Source organism: Mauremys mutica, chromosome 12 (genome assembly GCF_020497125.1).
Source record: "Mauremys mutica isolate MM-2020 ecotype Southern chromosome 12, ASM2049712v1, whole genome shotgun sequence".
Taxonomy (NCBI): Eukaryota; Metazoa; Chordata; order Testudines; family Geoemydidae; genus Mauremys; species Mauremys mutica.
The window spans coordinates 8,160,373-8,180,802 of record NC_059083.1 but is presented as its reverse complement, the minus strand read 5'-3'; the positions used below and the strand labels follow the sequence as shown (position 1 = coordinate 8,180,802).

General features: G+C 50.2%; 1 protein-coding gene and 1 long non-coding RNA gene across 2 annotated transcripts; one reads left to right on the top strand and one right to left on the bottom strand.

The window, feature by feature from the left end:
- The first annotated feature begins 732 nt into the window (after positions 1–732).
- Positions 733–6,095, top strand: LOC123344989. Its single transcript, XR_006572688.1, has 4 exons — positions 733–953; positions 1,933–2,037; positions 5,019–5,130; positions 5,992–6,095. It is a non-coding gene; the product is annotated as an uncharacterized LOC123344989 (long non-coding RNA).
- Positions 3,846–19,882, bottom strand: LOC123344970 (killer cell lectin-like receptor subfamily B member 1B allele B). Its single transcript, XM_044981474.1, has 6 exons — positions 19,834–19,882; positions 16,255–16,365; positions 12,365–12,526; positions 9,607–9,761; positions 8,284–8,396; positions 3,846–4,655 (listed from the first exon to the last, which is right to left on the bottom strand). Exons 1-6 carry the CDS (start codon positions 19,880–19,882, stop codon positions 4,529–4,531), a joined length of 717 nt encoding a protein of 238 aa, XP_044837409.1. The 3' UTR covers positions 3,846–4,528.
- Between the last annotated feature and the right edge of the window lie 548 nt (positions 19,883–20,430).

The window sequence follows — 20,430 nt, the reverse complement described above, 5'->3', positions numbered from 1 at the left end:
CGAGTGGAAACATATGGCCCAATTCTCAGGTCCAGCTGAGTAGCGCTCTGGTGACAGAAGTACTTGGTGCTGCTGTTTTTTCATTCCGAAACATTTTCGAACAGAAAATGTCTTTTTTTCTAGATGAAAATCTTCATTAAAATGTTAATTTCTTTAAATACGTTTGCTGTTTTTGATTCCCCAAAGAAGGGCTTTTCTGCTTTTTTCCTCTCCTTTCTTTTTGTGCGGATTTGGATAATTTGGATAACAACATTTAGGAGACATCATGAGATGACCATTGGTAGCTGGGCTGAAACATTAGCAACTTCCTTACGGTTACTATGGTGATAAGGTGACATCAGTGTTAATGAGTATCAGGGGAACGAATAAGTTGGCTGATGAAAACTGGGTCACCCCGAAAGTAAAGGGGTGTGGGCGTTCAAATAAGGAAAGGGGGTTGAAACTTTCATCAATGTGTGTGAACCCCAGCGGATGCCACTTTACACATTATAAAAGCTGCATGCCGTGGTGCAGGCCAGGATGTGGAGGGAGAGGGGGAGATGGCAGGAGGATGGCCACTGGTGGTGGTGATGATGAGGTGAGGATGAACACATGGGGGTTTTCCACAGGGCAGGGTGTGAGTTATGCAAATACTATGTGTGATGTATTATTGTGATTGAAAAAGCCTATCCTGTGACAGGGTGTATAACCCCTCACTGGACAGGAGGGGGTCAATGAACAGCTATGGGCTAAGGAGGCTCCACCCACCTCTATGCACTTACTGAGCATGCTCGGGTTGGAGGCCGGGTTTAAAAGCCAGCCAGGTAGCTCAATCAGAAGCCGGCAAGCCAGGGAGGAGGATGTTCCCTGGGAGCTCCAGGGAAGGACTACAGCTGAGTCTGCATCGAGCCGACTACATCCAGTGACAGCAAGCTCTGAAGGTGACACCTCCCTCAGAGGCAGGCGGTGGCCAGGTAGGGTACGGACTGAGGTAGGAAGAGATCCAGGGGAGCTGACAGAAGGCTGAAGCCAGATGGAGATGGGTGAACGGCTGAACCGGTCTCACAGAGTCCTGGGTCAGAACCTGGTGGAGTGGAGGGCCCAGGTGCCCCAACCTCACCTGAACTGAGGCCACAAGGCAGAAGACCCCTAAACCACGCCCTGATCACGCATCATGATCTTCCACTCCAAAGAGAGGAGATGGTGCGTGACGCTTTGCATGCTCTGAATGAGCAAATTACACTGCAAGGCGTTTTCCAAACACCAAACACGAACAATGGGGAAACACTCCCGGTTCTTCAATTAAGGGGGTGCCGTCCACCCTCGTCCATTTCCTCGCTGAGGGGTTGAAGGTTAACCCAGTCCAAAGTGGAACGTCAGCATCTGTGATAGTCTGTATGTTACCCTAGAAAGTGCAACAGAGGCCTCTGGGTGAATGTACCGCCCTAGAATTCTCTTCTGTGCCGCTAACGTTGGGGCAGAAATGATATTAGACACACCCCTAGATGTGGCAGTGCAGGAAAACCTAATGGCAATAAAACAACCGAACACACTGTACTGGAGAAAGTTCCCTTCGCTTGTAAAATGAGTATTATGAGCCTCCTTCTGAGCAACTTGTCTCTTTAGATTGTACATTCTTTGGCTCAAGGACAGCATCTCGCTATATGCGCAGCCGGCTCCCAACAGAACGGGTTCCCGAGCCTAATCTGACCCATTTGCTGTGCTGCCACAATATACATAGAATCGTAGGACTGGAAGGGACCTCGAAAGGTCGGCTAGTGCAGCCCCCTGCACACACACACTGTTATTCTGGCATTATTGCTAATAGAATCTTAGCACTCTAAGCTGCTGACCGTTAAGCAAAACATTGCTGGGGTTGGAACCTGTGTATTAGCTTATTAAGGAGACGCCTGATGGCTGCCTGGATAATTATTGTTCTTTGTACTCTGCTAGAATTTAGGAACGTAGGAATTCCCAGACTGGGTCAGATCTGAGGTCCCTCCAGTCTCCCGGTCTCTGACAGTGGCCAGTACCAGCTGCCACAGGGGAAGAACCCACGTGAGTGCTCATCCTGATTTATAATAGATTCTAGATCTCTCAGAGATAGATTAGTGGCTCAAACCCTGCAGGGGGAGAGTTAATGTCCTGCCAATGGTAATCCGATAACGATAACATAATGGAGATCAATTGTTCTCCATGACCACTGAACGTAGGACAAGAAGTTCACACACAGACTCTGCCCTGGCGGAGATCCAGGGTTTTGTGCCGGGAGCCGTACAGACACCGAGCGAGAGGGAGTCCCTGCCCACAAGAGTTTATCTTCAGCGGCAGCACAGTCAGCTGGTGGCAGATCCTCTCCACCTGCCACCTCCGGCCTGTTCTTACAAAAGGAATTGCTACACCATCTGAGATCCCCAAAGCTCAGAAACCTGCCAACAGATCCAGCTAATTTCCACTGCCATATAATCTTTCTCCTGTGCTGTTTCCCCATCTCACTTACCCGACCTTCAGCTACTGCTACTCCCCTTCCCCCCTGAAATATACACAGCCACTCAAAGGGCAAATGACAGGGACATTTATTGGCAATTGCCCCCGAATAAAGATTGGGACTGCATCATCTCCTAGTCATTTGTAACTGTGATCTTGGTGTCTATGTTTGCAAAATTTGTTAATGCCAACCCCATGCTTTTAAAAATAACTAGTCAGGCCTCACAAAATCACAAGGTTATTGTAAAAAAAATCTTGAATTTTTTTTTTTTTTTGGAAAAAACAACAACCCAAACAAACTAAATCACAGGTTCTTTTTCTGCTTTCTGAGCCTCTGGAGGTCAGGTTTTTAAGATTTTCTCCATAACTGTGAAAGGTAAAAACTTACTGTTTATTAAAACAAAAAAACTGAGCTGCTCACATGATTCCAGGACCTGGGGCTTTTCAGCAAAACACCAGCTATCTTGAGGTTCATGATAAAATCAGGAGAGCGGGCAGCACTGAAATGTTAGGGGAGAATGTTAAAGTTGGGATTGTTCTGCAATCCAGAGGCTGTGATTGTGAGCAGCCGATGATTATACGGCAGTGGATTATTGGCTGTGTCCCTTCATTGTTCGTTCTCAGACATTCTACGGTGGCGAGGGTTGAACTTCCTTTACAAAAGTGTTAAGATGGTTTTTGGGGTATCAGCAGGGTTTCCACTGCACCCCACTTTCACCTTTGGCTTATTGAATTTGGCATTGTATTACTCATTTAAATTATCTGGTCATTTTATTACTGAGGTTGTGATCTTGCAAACAGTTAAGCACACACACAGTGATTAGCATGTGTGTAGCTGATTGCATGGTCTGAATCTTGAACGGTTAACTCAATGGGGCAGGGACTGTCTCTTACTGGGTGTTTGTGCAGTGCCTGGCACACCAGGACCCTGATAGGGTTGCTAACCGTCCAGAATTGGCCTGGAGTCTCCCAGAATCAGCATTGATCTCCGGGTGACTATTGAAAGCAATGTGGGAGATTTTAATAGGATATTTTAAGAAAATGACATCACATCATGTTGGGGGGAAAAATCTTCCAGAATATCTTCAGTCAGATTTGGCAACATAAGGCCCTGATCTCAGCTGGGGCAGGGCCTGTCTCTCCCTGTGTGTCTGTGCAGCACCCGGCACAACAGGGCCCTGATCTCAGCTGGGGCAGGGCCTGTCTCTCCCTGTGTGTCTGTGCAGCACCCGGCACAACGGGGCCCTGGTCTCAGGGCCTCTATCCCACTTCACAATATTACCAGTAAATAAATAAAAATCTGCAAAGCAACACAATGTTTTCACAAAAGTTTATTTTCCCATAGAAGTGATGGTGCTTCGCATCCAGCCAGGACACACATACGGGGTCTGCAACAAGGAAAAGGCACTGCAGCCTGTAAAGGGTTAACTGGTCACATGGCTAATTGGGGCAGCATGTTAAAGTTAAAGGGGAGTGAAGTGGGGGTGGAAGTGGAGGGTCCCTGGGAATGGGGGCAGGGAGACAGGAAGGAATTGTGAGGGGAGATTCTGAGACTTAGCATTTGTGGGGAGGGGTTTAGCGTGCAGGGGAGGGAGGGGCTCCAGGCTGGGAGAGTTGGTCCCTACCTGCTCCCGGGCCCGTTCCAGCCTCCTTGGTCCCACTCTTGCCCTCCCCCCCCGCAAGCTGTGCGCCAGTTGCGCAAGGTTGCAATATTTCCATTGCAGGGGCACTAGCTCCCCGGCTTTGCCAGCCCTGGGGGGAGGGGTGTGTCCTCTGTATTCCTGGGGGGCTGGAGTGGGGAAAACCTCTGGGAATTAGGGCACAGCAGGTGGATTTGCTTTTCTTTAGTGGACAATAAAACCATTGACGGTTGATGTCAAATGCGTAGATGTCCATCAGCTGGGGGTCTGGCCCCCTTGTCTCCGGTGGAGCTCTGGCTGATTCCCGCCAGCAGGGGCTCTGGCCCCAGATTCTGACATGACATTTATAAGTAAAGCTGAAAATACTGTGGATGTTTCAGAGACTGAAGGCCTTTTACTGTCCCGATCGGTTGTGCCGCAGTCTATAGCGGGAAAGCTGCTTTCTGGCAGAGCCATTTTAATTCACTGCTGCAGACATCATAATCAATGTTCTTCTTTTTTAACACTCCACAGTGGCTCTCTGCACCCTGACTTAATTTTGGGAGTTTCCTGTGGAATGAAGCAGAAAGTCACTGTCAGTTTGTTTTGGTTGATTAAAGAGCCGGTAGCAGCTCTTCCTCATGGGGTGTCAGGTTCTGGTTCCTTCTTTCCTCTCTGTATTTCCCCCCACAGCTCCATTGTGGGAAATGGGTTGATCAGACGGGTCCTGGAGAACCCGTGTCCATGTTACCAAACCGTAAGCAACACGACCCCATTACGCCCGTCATGGTGCCCTCCCTGGGGAGTCAGCTCTGCAGCACACCTCGTGTAGCTCTGTGCCTGAGACACAATCTGGTCCTGAAAGTGAAGTTACAGCCCTGCTACTCAAGCCCTGACCACTTCAGTTTAACAGCCCAGGGCCTGTCTACACAGGAACTGGAATGGAAATAAGGATATTCGTTGTCATTCACACCTTGCTGCAAGTCTGCCTGGGGACCCTTTTATTGAGGACTACGAAGGACCTCCTTGAATTTCACTTAAATCGGTAAATTACTGCTCTGTTTCTGAGTCCTTTCAGTTCTAGTTACCATGCAAAGAAGCCCAAAGGAACATTGTCATCAAAATTCCTGTGTTAATTCACAAATGAGGCTGTTGCCTGCTCAGACAGGCTTTATTAGTGTATCTGGAAACTCCGCAATACGGCTTATTATGAGGAGCAGGCCAACATTTTTCCAAAGGGACCATTTTCCCATTGGAAAAAGCTGCTTGGACTGAATTGAAATGTCCCGGGGGAATGTATCGATTTCCTTGAGATTCTTGATATTTTGCTCAGGTTGAAATATTTTGCTTTGTATTTTTCTTTTCATTTTGCCTCTTTTGTTTTGACTTTAATTTTACACTAGCATTAGCACCCACAAGCTATATCAGAAGGCTCCAGGATGGTCTGTTTTCACACTGAACCCTAGGGTGTCTGTAGAGTCACTGTGCAGTGATGGAGACGGCTACATGCACGGCTGAGAGCTGGTTTTGGTCAGAATGTCGCCCAGTTCAACCCTCGCTGGGGTGTGTTCGTGGCTACAGTCCAGTTTTCCAGTTCGCAGCGATTATGACTTTACAAATCACACCCTGGGACAGCAAGGCAGGTCTCTATGTCCTGCCAAGAGTCCTAGGCCATAGTGATATCAGAGGTGACGACAGCCAATCACCAGGATTATTCTACAGCTAACTTGAATGCAACTGTGTCATTGGTTGCATGAGGGAAAGGGCATAGATGCTGGATTACTTGGCCCTATCGCCACAGCCAATTGCCACTGCGACCAGTATAATATAAAATAAGAGCTGAAGGGGTGAAAAAATGTGTTTCACAGAAATTTCGGTGAATTTCACAGAAAATTTTGTTCCACAGAGACTTCACCTTCTTGTTCCTAAGCTTTGAGAGCCCTACAGTGGCTGTTTAGCTAGTTATCCGCTGACATCGATGGGAGAGGTGACGTGAGAGGAAGTAAAGGCAGCTGGCAGGATGTAAGCTGGGCTCGAATGTGTTTGGGTCTAACCTTGTGCTGAGGCGGTTTTCCTGGCTGTATAAATAAATTGATCAATTAGCATCCACTAGGCAAGTATTTTAATTGCTTCTGCAATGCAGCATTCCTGGGAGGGGTGCAGGTATTGAACTCATGACCTATGTGTCACTCGTGGGAGCTAAAGGACGCAGCTGGATTAGTTTAAAGTCAGTGGCAGACTCCTAATATCTGTCATGCAGCCACTAGAGTCACACCATAAGCCTGGGTGACTGTGAGGATTTTGTACCCTGAATGGGTACAAACTGGGGGAAGAGCTCCCAATGCCTATGGGAACTGTTCCCCCTGCACCACCTCTTGGGAAGATGCAGCAAGCTCTCTCCTCTTTGGCTGGATAGCTTGGCCTCTCTTGCTGTGGCTACAGCCCTGAGGGGTGCTGGCGGGAGCAGTGGTACTGGGGAATAGGAGAGCCGTTATGCCTGGCTCCTGTGCAGGGTGGAAGGTGAAGGTTGGTTGGTTGTTTCTTCTCTGTCCCTTCCCTTGTGCATCTGTCAAGCCTTTAGTCTGGAGAGCAACAGGCGAGTTCTGCAAATTGTGTGCACACCCACTGGGCACCCCAGCCAGAGCCTTTATTTACCTGTGTAAAGGGTGTTTTCACATGGAGATTGAGGAACACTTGTTAGAGAGCAGCAGAACTGCCTGCACAGGTACCATTGCTGGTAAATATGGATATGCAGTGTCTTTCTGAATTTGGGCTCCCCCTGCTGGCAGCTCACCAGATTGCTGTGAAGGATCCAGGCCCTAAATCCCTCACTGTGCTTTAAGCTTCCCTGGGTCTCAGCAGGCCATAGGAGCCGACTCTGTGGGTGCTCTGAGGCTGAAGCACACCCACCCTCAGTCTGCCACCAGTTCTTGGAAACAGAGCCACTCAGCCCACCCGCCTCAGCAACCTGCAACTAGCACACGTAGTTTAAACACACCCTCTGCCAGTAGTGCAGCAAAGGTCTGAGCCTCCAGCCCCGGGTGACTGTTTAACATTCTCAGGGGACACGGGGCAGTTGTGGGGTTGCCAACTCTCCCGGACCAGATGGACCAGACACCATTTTGTGGCAATGGCATCCCCATTTGCGTCAATGGAGTCCGGTCTGGGTGAGTTGGCAACCCTAGGCAGTGGTGAAGTGTGAAATGCACAGACAGGCTTTGCACAGAATTCGAACGGCGCTAGTGCCCTCTGCTTCAGACAAAGCCCAAGTGAGAACAGATCATTTAGAAAACAACCAGCACGCCATGCCCTTCACTAGCTCCCCCTTCCCTTGGGAATCCTTGCGGGGTCTGTGCTTTGGTAGGCAGGGGTCCCTCTGCCCCATCAAACTCCTACATGCGTCTGCTCTCAGCTTGAGCTGATACAAATCATAGACCTGCACAGCTGGAAGAGACTTTGAGAAGACAGGCGCGCGCACACACACACACACACACACACTCTCACTCTCTCTCTCCCTGTGCTGAGTCAAGCAAGACCAAGCACACAGAACGGCTGATGCGGATGAGAGGTCAGCTCCTGCCCTTTCATAACCTTCCACATCCTCTGTTTTATAAGTTTACTATGTAAGAATGTGATTCCAACCCCTCCCCAACAGGTGACCTCATTGCTGGGCAGCCTCTCCCCTGCTGAACTAGTTCCTCGGGGCAGGGACCAGCCTCTTGTCTAGAGAAAGTATATTTCTGTGGTCAGGCACTTAAATGATTGACCCTCTTTTGCTAGTCATTTCCCCTCCCCCCCCTCCGGATTTCCAGTTCAACCTGGAGGCAAACACACAAAAAGACGACAACAAGCCCTCCCTCCCCGCGCCCATTTAAAATGCAGTTTGCAGCCTGGTAAAGATACCGGGAACGTGCATAATCTTGCTCAAAGTCCTAAGTTGGACAGACGGATTCCACCAAGTGTCACTGGTGCCAGGCTTAAGTAAGCCGCGGTTTGAGGAGTGGGTATCTAAAGCAGGCTTAGATTATCCCGACAGCTGAGTCACACGTGGAATCCATTCCAGTGCCCTACGTTGTGTCTCTCAACTGCTACGAGCCCCAGGGGAGCTGGTGTGGGATACTCTGCATGGTCTCACCCAGCAAATTACATGGCAAGGCATTTTCTAAGCATGCAATAGTAAAACTCAGGAGACACTCACAGTTCTTCATGGACAGGGGCACCGTCTACCCAGGTCCACTTCCTCTGTGTAGAGTTGAATGATGATCCAATCCAAACAGCATTCTCAGCTGCTATGAGAGCCTGCAGGTCATTCTGCAACAGAAGCGGCTGGGTGAATGTGTTGCTCTAGAAGTCTTTTATTTCTGCCCCAGCGTTAGCAGCATGTGGTATCAGACAGACCCTGAGATGCTGCAGTCCAGAAAAACCTAACGACAATAAACCGGCTCAACACGCTGTGCTGGAGAAAGTCGCTCGACTTCTCGGGGCCTCAGTTTCCCTTTTGTAAATTGGGGACAATGAGCTGCTGTTTGACCATCTGGTCTGTTTGGATATTAAACTCTTTGGCTCAAGGACCACGTCTCCCGATGGGCACAGCCAGCTCCTCACGGAATGAGGCCCCCATCCTCCCTGGGCCCACTAGTTGTTCTCCCTGAATGGCAATAGATAATGATGATGCTGATGACATTATTATTCATAATAGATCTAGAATCATAGCTCTCTGAGCTGCTGACCGGCAAACAAAATATCTGTAACTCACTGCTGGGTTTAAACCACATTCTTACCAGTTACCTTGTCATGGAGGAGCCCAGCAGGTAGTTAGATAAATATTGTTATTTGTGCTCTGGTAGAATTTAGGAACACGGGACTGGCCAGACGGGATCAGACCCACGGTCCATCTAGCCCAGTGCCCTGTCTCCCACAGGGGCCGGCACCGGCTGGTTCAGAGGAAGGCGTAAGAACCCTGCAGCAGCAGACGATCTCACCCCACACTGGTTCCCATCCTGATCTCTAGTAGGTAGATTCTAGGTCTCTGACAGATCAGTGGCTTAAGCCCTGCAGCGGGAGGTTTACTGTCCTGTCCAAAGCTCTTCCAGCATTAACTGAGATCTCTGGATATTCATTATCCACGTAAGCGTCCAGTCTCTATTTGACTTTTATTTTTGAGCCCCAATCAACTACCTGGGCCCCATTGTGCTAGGTCATCTAGTGGTTCTCGAACCGTGGATCAGGCGGGACCCCAAAGTGGGTTGCAACCCCATTTTAATGACTTGCTGTGGCCCGAGGGCTTCATCCCGGGGCAGCGGTGCTCAGGCTTCGGCCTTCCCTATCTGCCTGGGGCAGGGGTGCTCAGGCTCCAGCCCCATTCCCACTCCCCCGCCCGGGGGCATGTGGTCATTTTCGCTGTCAGAAGGGGGTCGCGGTGCAATGAAGTTTGAGAACCACTGTATAGAGACAGGTAACAAAGAGAACAGAGACGTGATGAACGGCTCTCTCTGTGCCCCTGACATGAAATGTACGTTACCATCTGTTCCTGGTCCTGGATCATCAGCATTTGAGATCCCTTCCTTGAACAGTCGTCGCGGCTCTTGTTCCAGCTGTCAGCCTCCTTAGACAGCCAGTAGCACTTGTCCCGGTGCAGCAGCCAGTCCCTGGGGCAGAGTTTGCACCCGGAGCCACCTGCAGGGGGCAGTGGGAAGGGTGGAGATCATTAATGCTTCCGCAGTTTCTGAACACTGGGGAATTCTTTCCCTCCAGTCAACTGTGGAGTCAGAGAAATCTCCCAGAGCTAGTCCCTGCAGCCTTTCCTGTGGGCTGGCCTGTGCTCCCCTCCTGGCTAACCCACCACCCTCCCAATTCCCTGAGCTGAAATGGGGATGTCTCAGAACGAAGGGCCCAGTGCAGCTGCTGCAGGGGAACCTGCTGAAATCCTCAGAGCCCGGTTGCTGCTGGATGGGATGGAGGAATGACGGGGAAGCCGCCTCCCCTGTTGAATAGGCGAAAGTAACACCCCGACATGGGTCCTCCAGAGGAACTGAACCCCGGCCGTTCAGCACTAGGAGCACACGCCACTTCAGCTAAAGTAGGTCTGGAAGTACTGGGGTCACTCTGGACTCCAAACTCTTAGGGTGCCAGTAGCGCACCCAATGTATCGCATCTCAGGGCAAGCACTGTAGGCACTTCAGCAGTCTGGCCATGTAGGGGCTAGCCCGGGTGGGTGCCAATAACCACTCAGGCACCTGGCTCAGGGAAAGGGGATTTGACTAGGGCTGGCAGGAAGGGGAGAGGTTGCAGGTCGCCTCGGTGCAGAGGTTTAAACAGTGACAGGCATAGACGCTGACCCCATGAGGGCTTCAGGGCAAAAGCAGTGACAGCTGTCCAAGGAGCTCGGGGGAGGGGGCATAGTGGGGGTGGGAAGTGGCGGAGTGTGGGCGGGGCCCTGGGGAAGGGGAGGAGTGGAGTAGGGGCGGGGCCTCAGGGGAAGTTGTGGAGCAGGGGCAGGAAGCGGTGCAGTGGGGGTCAGGCCTCAGGGCAGAGCGTGGGGTGGCACATCCACCCGGAAAAATGAGAGTCAGTGTAACGCTGACAGACCCCGGTCGTCGGTGGGCAGGATCGAACCGGGGATCTCTGCAGCTTAGTGCATGAGCCGCTACAGCATGATCTAAAAGCCAGGGCAGCTCTCAGCTAAGGCTGTCGAGCAGACTCATTTGATCTCTCGCTCTCTCTCACTCAGTGGTCTCGGTGCCACTAGATGGGACAGAACACCACACCCCGGAGGTGTGTGGGTTACATCAGCACCTGTGGTTACAGTTCAAAGGGAGCCATAGCTGACCCTGACTGGGTCCCGGGGGCCGTCCGGCTGAGAGGCAGGGTCTTCATCCCCGGTGCCTGCGTTGTCCGCTCCGCTCCAGTCTCTCCAGCAAACAACCATTTGTGGGTTCCCAAGCCAGGCTCAGGTAGCATCTCTTACTGAGGCCCCTTTGCACCAGCTCCCTGCCCAGCCATCGCGGCTCCCCCGTGAGCCCCACACAAACCTCCGGCCATCACAAGTAGCTCCACATGTGGCTCAGCCCACAGTTCCTGGGGCTTCTCTCCTGCTGCCACGTGGCTCCCACACAGAACCTGGCTACTGCCTGGGTCAGAACCTTTCCCCTTACCTGGGCAGGGGTCGGAGCAGTGCTTGGCCAAGAGGAAGGGGACATATGGAGATGAAGGGGCTGGTGGGAGTTGTAGTCCCCAGCTTTGCAGTTCCATCACAGAGCCCTCCCCTGGTAGCAGGAGCTGACTCTTTTATGGACCAACCCCTAGAGACCTTGTCATAACAACAGGCACAAAACCTGCAGCCACATCTCCACTGCTAGGATGATTAACACCCCCACAGCTCACTTCTCAAGATCCAAGAGTCCAGCACAGGCCTATCACAACATGTGCTGTGTCTCCTCCAGTGCACTACATGCCCCGTTAAAAAGATTGGGTGAAACCACAAAATCACTACACTCTCGAATGCACTCACACAGGAAAGTGATAAAAGACAAAAATGCCACATCACCTGTCGGCGAACGCTTTTCACCGAGCGATCGCGCTATATCTGCCCTCTCTGTCCTCGTCCTCAAAGGAAACCTGTATGACACCTTCAAAAGACGAGCCTGGGAGCTTAAATTCAAAACCTGGCCCGATACCAAAAATCATGGTCTTAATAAAGACACCAGATTTATGATTTGTTACAAGCAGCTGTAACTCTTTTTTGTCCTGTGACTGCAGAGGTGTTAACCAACCACTTCACCTTGACCGGTCTCTTATAATATGCGTTTACTTGTGCTAAACAATCTGCTCTGCCTGGCATTTAGCCGTGACACTCTGGGGATGTCCATGCTGCAATAAAACACCCACGGCTGGCCCATGCTGCTGACTCGAGCCCGGATGTCTACACTGTAATTTTATAGCCCCACAGCCTGAGCCGCGCGAGCTCAAGTCAGCTAACACTGGCCAGCCCCCGGGTGTTTTACTGCACTGTCGACATATTCGCAAGAGTCCTTCCCCAGCCCTGAGGAAGAGCTCTGTGAAGCCCAAAAGCTTGTCTCTTTCACCAACAGAAGTTGGTTCAATAAAAAATATCACCTCCTGCACCTTGTCTCTAGTTTACATTGTACCATGGAGTTATGCCGGATATAGTGGATGTAGATGGGAGAGGAAAACATCCCCCACACAGCACAGTGGTGAAAGGGTCAGACAGCAGTCCCTTAGATCCAGGTGTGAAGTGTGTCACAGTGAACTGAGGTTACCTGCTGAGCTTAGCTGGGCCGGATCGCACAGACTCTGCTTCAGACGAGAAAACAAGTCCTCCAGGCTGGCGTTGCGTTCTCCTCCACTTCTGGTTCTCTGAGTGACACTGTCGCTCTTCGAGGCTGGTCCTTCCACTGCTTTATTAGAGAAGCCCTGAAAAACTTCAGAACAGCATCGGTGGGAACGATTGTTACTGCTTGTTGCTTAGGGAGGACAGAGCATGGGGATGTGATAGATCAGTGACTGTGGCCTGGTCTGCAGATAGACTTGCACTGAACTAACTAAAGGCTCCAGTTAAAACTGATGTAGTTATTTCAGTTCATATCTCTGCAGGGACTCTCTTATTTCAAAATCGAAGTGGCTCAAGTCTATTCAGCTCCATTCAAGTTGGTACCAACATTAACTAAATTGACCTTAGCGACTTTCATTCCGAAATAACTAGGTCCACACAAAGTGCACAAAGTCGATTTTGTTAATGACAGGAGCAAACTGAATGAAGCTAAATCAACTTTAGCAACTTTGAGTCTGAAATAAGAGTAAAAAAAACCGAGGAGTCCTTGTGGCACCTTAGAGACTAACAAATTTATTTGGGCAATAAATAAATAAATTTGAATAAATACATTTGTTAAACAATAAACAAATGTGTTAGTCTCTAAGGTGCCACCAGGACTCCTCGTGGCTTTTTTATCAGAGGGGTAGCCGTGTTAGTCTGGTTCTGTAGAAGCAGCAAAGAATCCTGTGGCACCTTATAGACTAACAGACGTTTTGCAGCATGAGCTTTCGTGGGTGAATACCCACTTCTTTTTCGTGGCTTGTTTGTATGTTTGGTTTTTGCTGATACAGACTAACACGGCTACCACTGAAACCTGAAATAAGAGTGTGCGCCAGAGATTAGAACTAAAATAATTACACTGGCTTCCGCAGAGGAAAGGTGGAGCAACTGCTACTCAAGATGGTTCAGCTGGGTTTGTTTCTTTCCTCTGCCACAGACGTCCTCTTTGACAATGTGTGCGGGTCATGACACTGTGCCCATGCACTGCTACAGGCCGGGGACCGACTGGCTAAGCAGCAGTTCTGCAGAAAAGGACCTGGGATTTACAATGGATAAGAAGCTGGATATGAGTCAGCAGGGTGCCCTTGTTGCCAAGAAGGCCAACACATATTGGGCTGTAGGAGCATTGCCAGCAGATTGAGGGAAGTGATTATTCCCGTCAATTCAGCACTGGTGAGGCCACACCTGGGGTATTGCATCCAGTTTTGGGCCCCCCACTACAGAAAGGATCTGGACAAATTGGAGAGTCCAGCAGAGGGCAACGAAAATGATTAGGAGGCTGGGGCAAATGACTTATGAGGAGAGGCTGAGGGAACTGGGTTTATTTAGTCTGCAGAAGAGAAGAGTGAGGTGGGATTTGATAGCAGCCTTCAACTACCTGAAGGGGGGTTCCAAAGAGGATGGAACTCGGCTGTTCTCAGTGGTGGCTGATGACAGAACAAGGAGCAATGGTCTCAAGTTGCAATGGGGGAGGTCTAGGTTGGATATTAGGAAAAACTATTTCACTAGGAGGGTGGTGAAGCACTGGAATGGGTTCCCTAGGGAGGTGGTGGAATCTCCATCCTTAGAGGTTTTTAAGGCCCAGCTTGACAAAGCCCTGGCTGGGATGATTTAGTTGGGGTTGGTTCTGCTTTGAGCAGGGGGTTGGAGATGACCTCCTGAGGTCCCTTCCAACCCTTATCTTCTATGATTCTGTGATTCAGTCCCTCTAGGCCTTAGTTTCCCCTACGAAAAACTGGACTAGGAGCAGTCTAAATTAAAGTTGCTCAGTAGTGGGGAACATAGTGTCAGTCTACATGCAGTTGTTATACTGGGTTAGAACTGCCCTAGATAAAGTGGTTCAAACTCCCTAGTGTGGATATAGTGATGGTGGTATAAAGGTGCACAGTTTATCCCTGTAAATTTACAGGGAGCTGAAAGAGAAAAGGATTGGAGAGAAAGCAGCCGGTTAAAAAAAAAATCAAAGTTAAATTTGTTCTTCAGGTTTCCAAATGAAACAATTTTTCATTTTTTGAATGTTTTCCATGAAAATATTTCTTTTCAAATTTGTATTTTTCTCCCTTTTTTAAATCTTTTTTTCTCCTTTCTCCTTTTCCCCCATTTTGCCACTGAATGCGACAGAACAAAGGCTGGCCACAGTTTTCTCATTTTTCCGTTTGCCACCCTGTACGTTTTCCAAAGTTGAAAAGTGAAAAGAAACGAAAAATGGAAAAAACAACAACCCAAAACCAGCAACAACCCAGGGCATTATTTGAGAGGGATTGGGGAAAAGGAATGAAAAAAGGTTAAAGAGGTAAGATGGAAAACACCAGGATAAAAATAAGTGAAAAACGGCAGAAAAAATAATCTGAAAAATGTCATGAAAAAAATCAGCAAATGGATAAATGAAAAAGAATAAAGGGGGGACCCCAAAAAAACCCAAAAACGGGGAGAAAAATGCTATTTTTGTTTTGGTTTCAATTTCACCCATAAGTTTTTAAAGAAGGAAAAAAAATGGGTTTGGAAAAGTCCTTTCTATATTAAAAATGTTTTGATCTGCTCTGGAGAAAACCTCCTTCATTATCGCAGATGATGCGAGATTAATTTCGTCAAGCCCAGAGCTGCGCCTGGTCTGTGTAACACTTTGCCCTGCTGTTGGGGATGAGGACGTATCACACAGTTCACCTGGCAGACAGACTGGATTTCCAGCTGAACAAGAAAACGCATGATTTGTGTTCCAGTAGCACTCGGAGAGAGAGTGGTGCTCTGCTGCGCTATGCAATGCAGACACAGCCTCTGTCGCAAACCCCTGCCAGTAAATAGACCAGAGAGACAGAGGATAGGAGGGGAAGGGAGGCAGAAAGAGGGGAAATGAGATGCTCGAGATCACACAATAGAGGGGAAACCGAGGCACAGAGAGGGTGCGCATTTAATTGAAGTGTGTTAACCCCAGAAAGGGGGGAGGGTCGAACTTAACTAGTGACTGAGTTGGAAAGCTGGGGTCAGGAGGGCTCGCTACAGAGCAAAGAGTCACCAGGCAGGGGACCTGGTGCACTCTCCGTAGCAAAGCAGGTACCACTGGAAGTTAGCCCAGGAGAGGCCAAGGCTCTTGAAAGGCCCGTGAAAGGCCCTGTTAGACTCACTGAGCCCGGAGACAGGGCGCCAGACCGACAAGTCACAGAGGGCGCCGTGAGAAGCCACTACAGGTAATGTGAAACAGAGAGTGCAGGTGCATACACGCCCGGCCGGCACGGGTGCTCACAAGAGGTGAGTGGCCCCATCACATAGTGCCAGCCTTCCACGTCCACCTCTAACTTCCTCACCCTCATAATATTGGGGTGCCCTTATCCTATAGGTTAACCTATTAACGCCATTTAACTCATTACCCTATAGGTCCCCTGTTGCTCAAGCAAGTTTGTGGTTGGACGAGCCTATCCTAAAACATCCCAGCCCAGTATCACTTCAGTGTTCCGTGAGGTTCTGACTCCGGCTGTTGTGCAAGCTGTACCTAGTTCCCCATTCATCCGTGCCAAAGGCCACAGGCTGACTCTACTCGACTGTACTTATGCTAACTTACTTTAGCTCATGTCTGACAGGATACAGGCCTGTCGGTTCCTTGCGTTACTGCTGAATATAAGGAAAGACTAAGCTAGCTCTCTGGGTGACAGCCACTGCATCACGCGCATGGCACGCACTCATTGTCCCTACAAAAAAATCCTTGGTTAAAATAACATTAGGGGCTTTGATCCTACAAACAGACGTGTCTTTACTCAAACGAATAGCCCCACTGACTTCAACTTGGTGCATTTTGCCTACAGGAGACTCTCACAGCTGAATAAATGGCCTGGAGCGACTTACCGCAAGCACTCAGCACTGCTACCATCACCAGCAGGACGATGACCGCAGCGCACCCGACCTTCAGAACGACCCCATGCCAGCGCGGGCACTGCGGGGATTCTTGAAGATTCCCTGTTTGATTAAATGTGAGGAAATTGGGTGGTTACCTGATTATTTTGTCTTCGGAGAGCTCGCACGACGATTACACACCTGGCTAACGAGGTGCTTACATAGCCCCTATTGGTTGCAGTTTCAATTACCCCATGTAGTAATTATCTAAAGTTGTATCAGTTACTCTGTTTAACATCCTACAGTGTCTTTATTATTACCCTGTAGTAATGTTACTACCCCATCCCCAACCTGCTTCTTTCTCATCCACCTGTTATGTCTTGTCCATTATATCTTGTCAATGCTTCCCATTTTACAGATGAAGAAACTGAGGCAGAGAGAGATGAAGGGTAAAAGTTTTTGCAGGAGCCTAAATGGCTTTGGAGTCCAGGTCCTGTTGACTTTCGAAGTGACTTAGGAGCTTAAGCCTTATTGTGGGACTTGGCTCCTAAGTCACTTTGAAAATGAAATTTATTGGCATTTTTGAAAACTTTACCATAAGTGCCTTGCGCAGGTTGTACAGAGAGTCTGTGGGAGAACACAGGTCTCTTCTCAAGTCCCACTCCAGTGTCTTAGGCACAAGGCCAGCTTTCCTTCCCGAAACTACATCAAGCTGACCAACTGAATGGTCAGGTTTTTCACACCCAAAGAGCAAAACATGCACCCTCCGCCTAGATCGCTTCTATCTGAGATGCAGGAAAACAACACAGAACAAACAAACAGAGACTGTCTATGAGAGAGAAACAACAAACCTCCGAGTACTCTGCAAATAAACTGGGCAAAGTTTTCAATAGTGCCTAAGAGAGAGAGGCATCTAAATCAAATTAAAAATCAACGAGACTTTGGTCTCTAAGGGCCAAAATTTTAAAGGTATTTAGGAGCCTTGTGGGATATTCAAAAGCAACTAGGTGCTTTTAAGACCCATTGAAATTAATGGGCAGTAGGAGTCCAGGTGCTTTTGAAAATTCCCTTAGGCACTTAAATAGCTTTAAAAATCCAGCCCAATGCCCTTAGGTACCTTTGTTACCCTGTATCTTTCCCAAAAGACAGCATAAAACATATTGTTACAAGAGTCGACTGCTCCTCCAAATGTCCCTTCGCACTCACCAGCTATTAGAAAACTGGGATCCCAGCTAAAATCCTCCCAATTTTGGCAGCAAACTTAGCAATCGACCCCCACTTACTGTGAGCTTTAGATGAAGGTGATAGCCTGGCCCCAGCAAGGTTTAAATCAGCATACACTATCTCCCCAGCCATGGTATGTACCGGAGGAGGCAAATACACCCACCAATAGTATTGTGCAAGGACAGATGTCTATCTATGTACGAAGTAAGCCAGCTGACGCACCCAACATCAGGAAGTAGCGTCATTTGGGGGTGGGGTGGGGGGTGCTGAATTTCTTTCCTATTGCTGCTCTGTGGTCTTCCCTCATAAATTAGGGTTGCTGGCTGAACATTCTCAACCAAGGGGAACTTTAAATGCTACAGACCCCGAGGAAGTTGAGCGAATGGGGTTACGATAAACACACTGACAGGTTGGCCTGTCGTGCCCCATGCTGTGTTGGCAGAAGCAGCTCTGAATGGTCAAGAGGCAAGAAATGGGTGCGGCGATAAAGTTTTCAGTGGGAATTGGTGCCAGCGGGGGTGGCCATCTTGAATCGAGACATGGCCACCTACCCTTCCCCCCCACCAGGGGTGGCAAGTTTGTAAAAATTTTGGTGGGGCCCAGAACCCGCCCCCAACTCCGCCCCCCCAACTCCGCCCCCACCTGCCTAAGGCTCTGGGAGGGGGCTCAGCGGGGGAGGTCTGGGGTGCAGATCCTGGGCTGGGGATTAGGGTGCAGGAAGGGTGCTGGGTGCAGGCTCTGGGCTGGGGCAGGGGGTGGGTGTGCAGGAGGAGGTGAAGGGTGCAGGCTTTGGGATGGAGTTTGGGGTTGGGAAGGGGTGTGTGGGAAGTGGGAGGGAGTTTGGGGATAGGAGGGAGTGCAGGGTGAGGACTGTGGGGCTGAGGATGAGGGGTACATGATGCAGGAGGGGGCTCAGGGCTAGGGAAGAGGGTTGGGCTGTGGGGTGAGGGCTGTGGATGAGGGGTTCATGCTGCGGGGGGGCTCAGGGCTAGGGAAGAGGGTTGGGCTGTGGGGTGAGGGCTGTGGATGAGGGGTTCATGATGCGGGGGGCTCAGGGCTAGGGAAGAGGGTTGGGCTGTGGGGTGAGGGCTGTGGATGAGGGGTTCATGCTGCTGGGGGGCTCAGGGCTAGGGAAGAGGGTTGGGCTGTGGGGTGAGGGCTGTGGATGAGGGGTTCATGATGCGGGGGGCTAGGGAAGAGGGTTGGGCTGTGGGGTGAGGGCTGTGGATGAGGGGTTCATGATGCAGGAGGGGGCTCAGGGCTAGGGCAGAGGTTTGGAGTGTGGGGTGAGGGCTGTGGGGCTGGGGATGAGGGGTTCATGATGTGGGGGCGCTCAGGGCTGGGGCTGAAGATTAGGGTGCAGGGGATGAGGGGTTCATGCTGTGGAGGTGCTCAGGGCTGGGGCTGAGGATTAGGGTGCAGGGGGCTGAGGGCTCTGGCTGGGGCTGAGGATTAGGGTGCAGAGGGATGAGGGGTTCATGATGTGGGGGCGCTCAGGGCTGGGGCAGAGGATTAGGGTGCGGGGGGATGAGGGCTCTGGCTGGGGCTGAGGATTAGGGTGCAGGGGGATGAGGGGTTCATGATGTGGGGGTGCTCAGGGCTGGGTCTGAGGATTAGGGTGCGGGGGGAATGAGGGCTCTGGCTGGGGCTGAGGGTTTGGGGCGTTGGAGAGGCTCAGGGTAAGGGCAGCCTGCCTTGCCATTAGTGTTAGGCAGGCACTAGGACCCTGCGGCAGCAGACAGCAAATCTGCTCGGAGCCCTCCAGCAGCACGGAGCAGGCAGGGACGCGACACAGCGGAGGGGGGGGCGGAACACGCGGGGGGGCAGGCGGGGGCTGAGATCTGCTCCAGGCAGGGTCGCGGCGGCGGGGGGAGACCTGCGGGGCCCGGGGCCCGATCCAGGCAGGTCCGAGGGAGAGACCCAGCTCCAACTATTGCTGGAGCAGGGCGCCCAGCCCTGAATATTGGTGGGGCCCGGGCCCCACACAAATATATAACCTGCCGCCCATGCCCCCCACAGAGTTGGGAGCGTCAGATTCTTGCATTGGTGTGTATAGATGGAATAGCATTGGTGAATTCTCCTTTCCCCATCTCTATGGCAATGCCCCCTGCTGCATTATGAGGATGGTGAATTTAACTTGGGATGCAAATTTCTGATCATAACAGCCAGAAAGTTAAATGATCAGGTTCCTAGGACCTCCCCCATGGGTAATAGATCCGCAGTGTCCCATTCGTGTATCTTAATGGCCCCGTCACTATAGTATCTGAGCCCCTCATTATCGTTTTATGCCCCTCTGAAACAGGGCAGGACTATGAGCCCTATTTCAAAGCCGGGGAACTTGAGGCACAGAGACACCAAATGAGTTACCACAGCAGAGAAAGCCCTTGAACACTGGTTGTCCCCATTCCAGGCTCATGCGCTAACCACTAGGGACCACCCTTCCTCAGAACAGCTTGTCAACCTCTTGATGGATTACTGACCAGTTGGTTGCAAAAACAGATGAACAAAAAACACTAGCTGAATTTTTCATCCATTGCAGCAAATGCAGCCTCCTCCTCTGAGCAGCAACTCAGCTACCAGCCGGATATCTGTGGTTTTGACCTTTTCTGGTAAGGAGATAGAAACAGCAATAGTTTTTACACCGTTTTCCATTCAAAAGCTAAAACAGAGCTAAATAATCTCAGTAGGGGAATCAGCAAAATAAAATGAGATTGTTACCCCTTTTAGCCCGAGTGGTTATCTAATATTCAAGGCCTTGCAGGTTGTTTTGGTTAAGAGAGACGGATAAAGCGTGAGGGATGTCTTTGATTCAATCATCTATATTTACATAGGCTGTTCACGATGTCCTGTTTTCCCAGAACACAGCAAAAATCAAACAACAGGAGGAAGTTTCTTTATGCACAGTTCCAAGCCTCTTTTTGGCTCTCACTCTGCCCAAAAAGTTCTCTCTCTTTGCTTGCTTTC

Excerpts from the sequence above, each read along its gene's own strand:
- LOC123344970 (XM_044981474.1), bottom strand. The coding sequence starts at position 19,882 with ATGAGCCTGGAATGGGGACAACCAGTGTTCAAGGGCTTTCTCTGCTGT. Across the intron at positions 16,366-19,833 it reads CAAGGGCTTTCTCTGCTGTG|GGAATCTTCAAGAATCCCCG; the intron begins GTAACTCATTTG and ends TTAATCAAACAG. Across the intron at positions 12,527-16,254 it reads AGCAGTGCTGAGTGCTTGCG|TTTTTCAGGGCTTCTCTAAT; the intron begins GTAAGTCGCTCC and ends GCTGTTCTGAAG.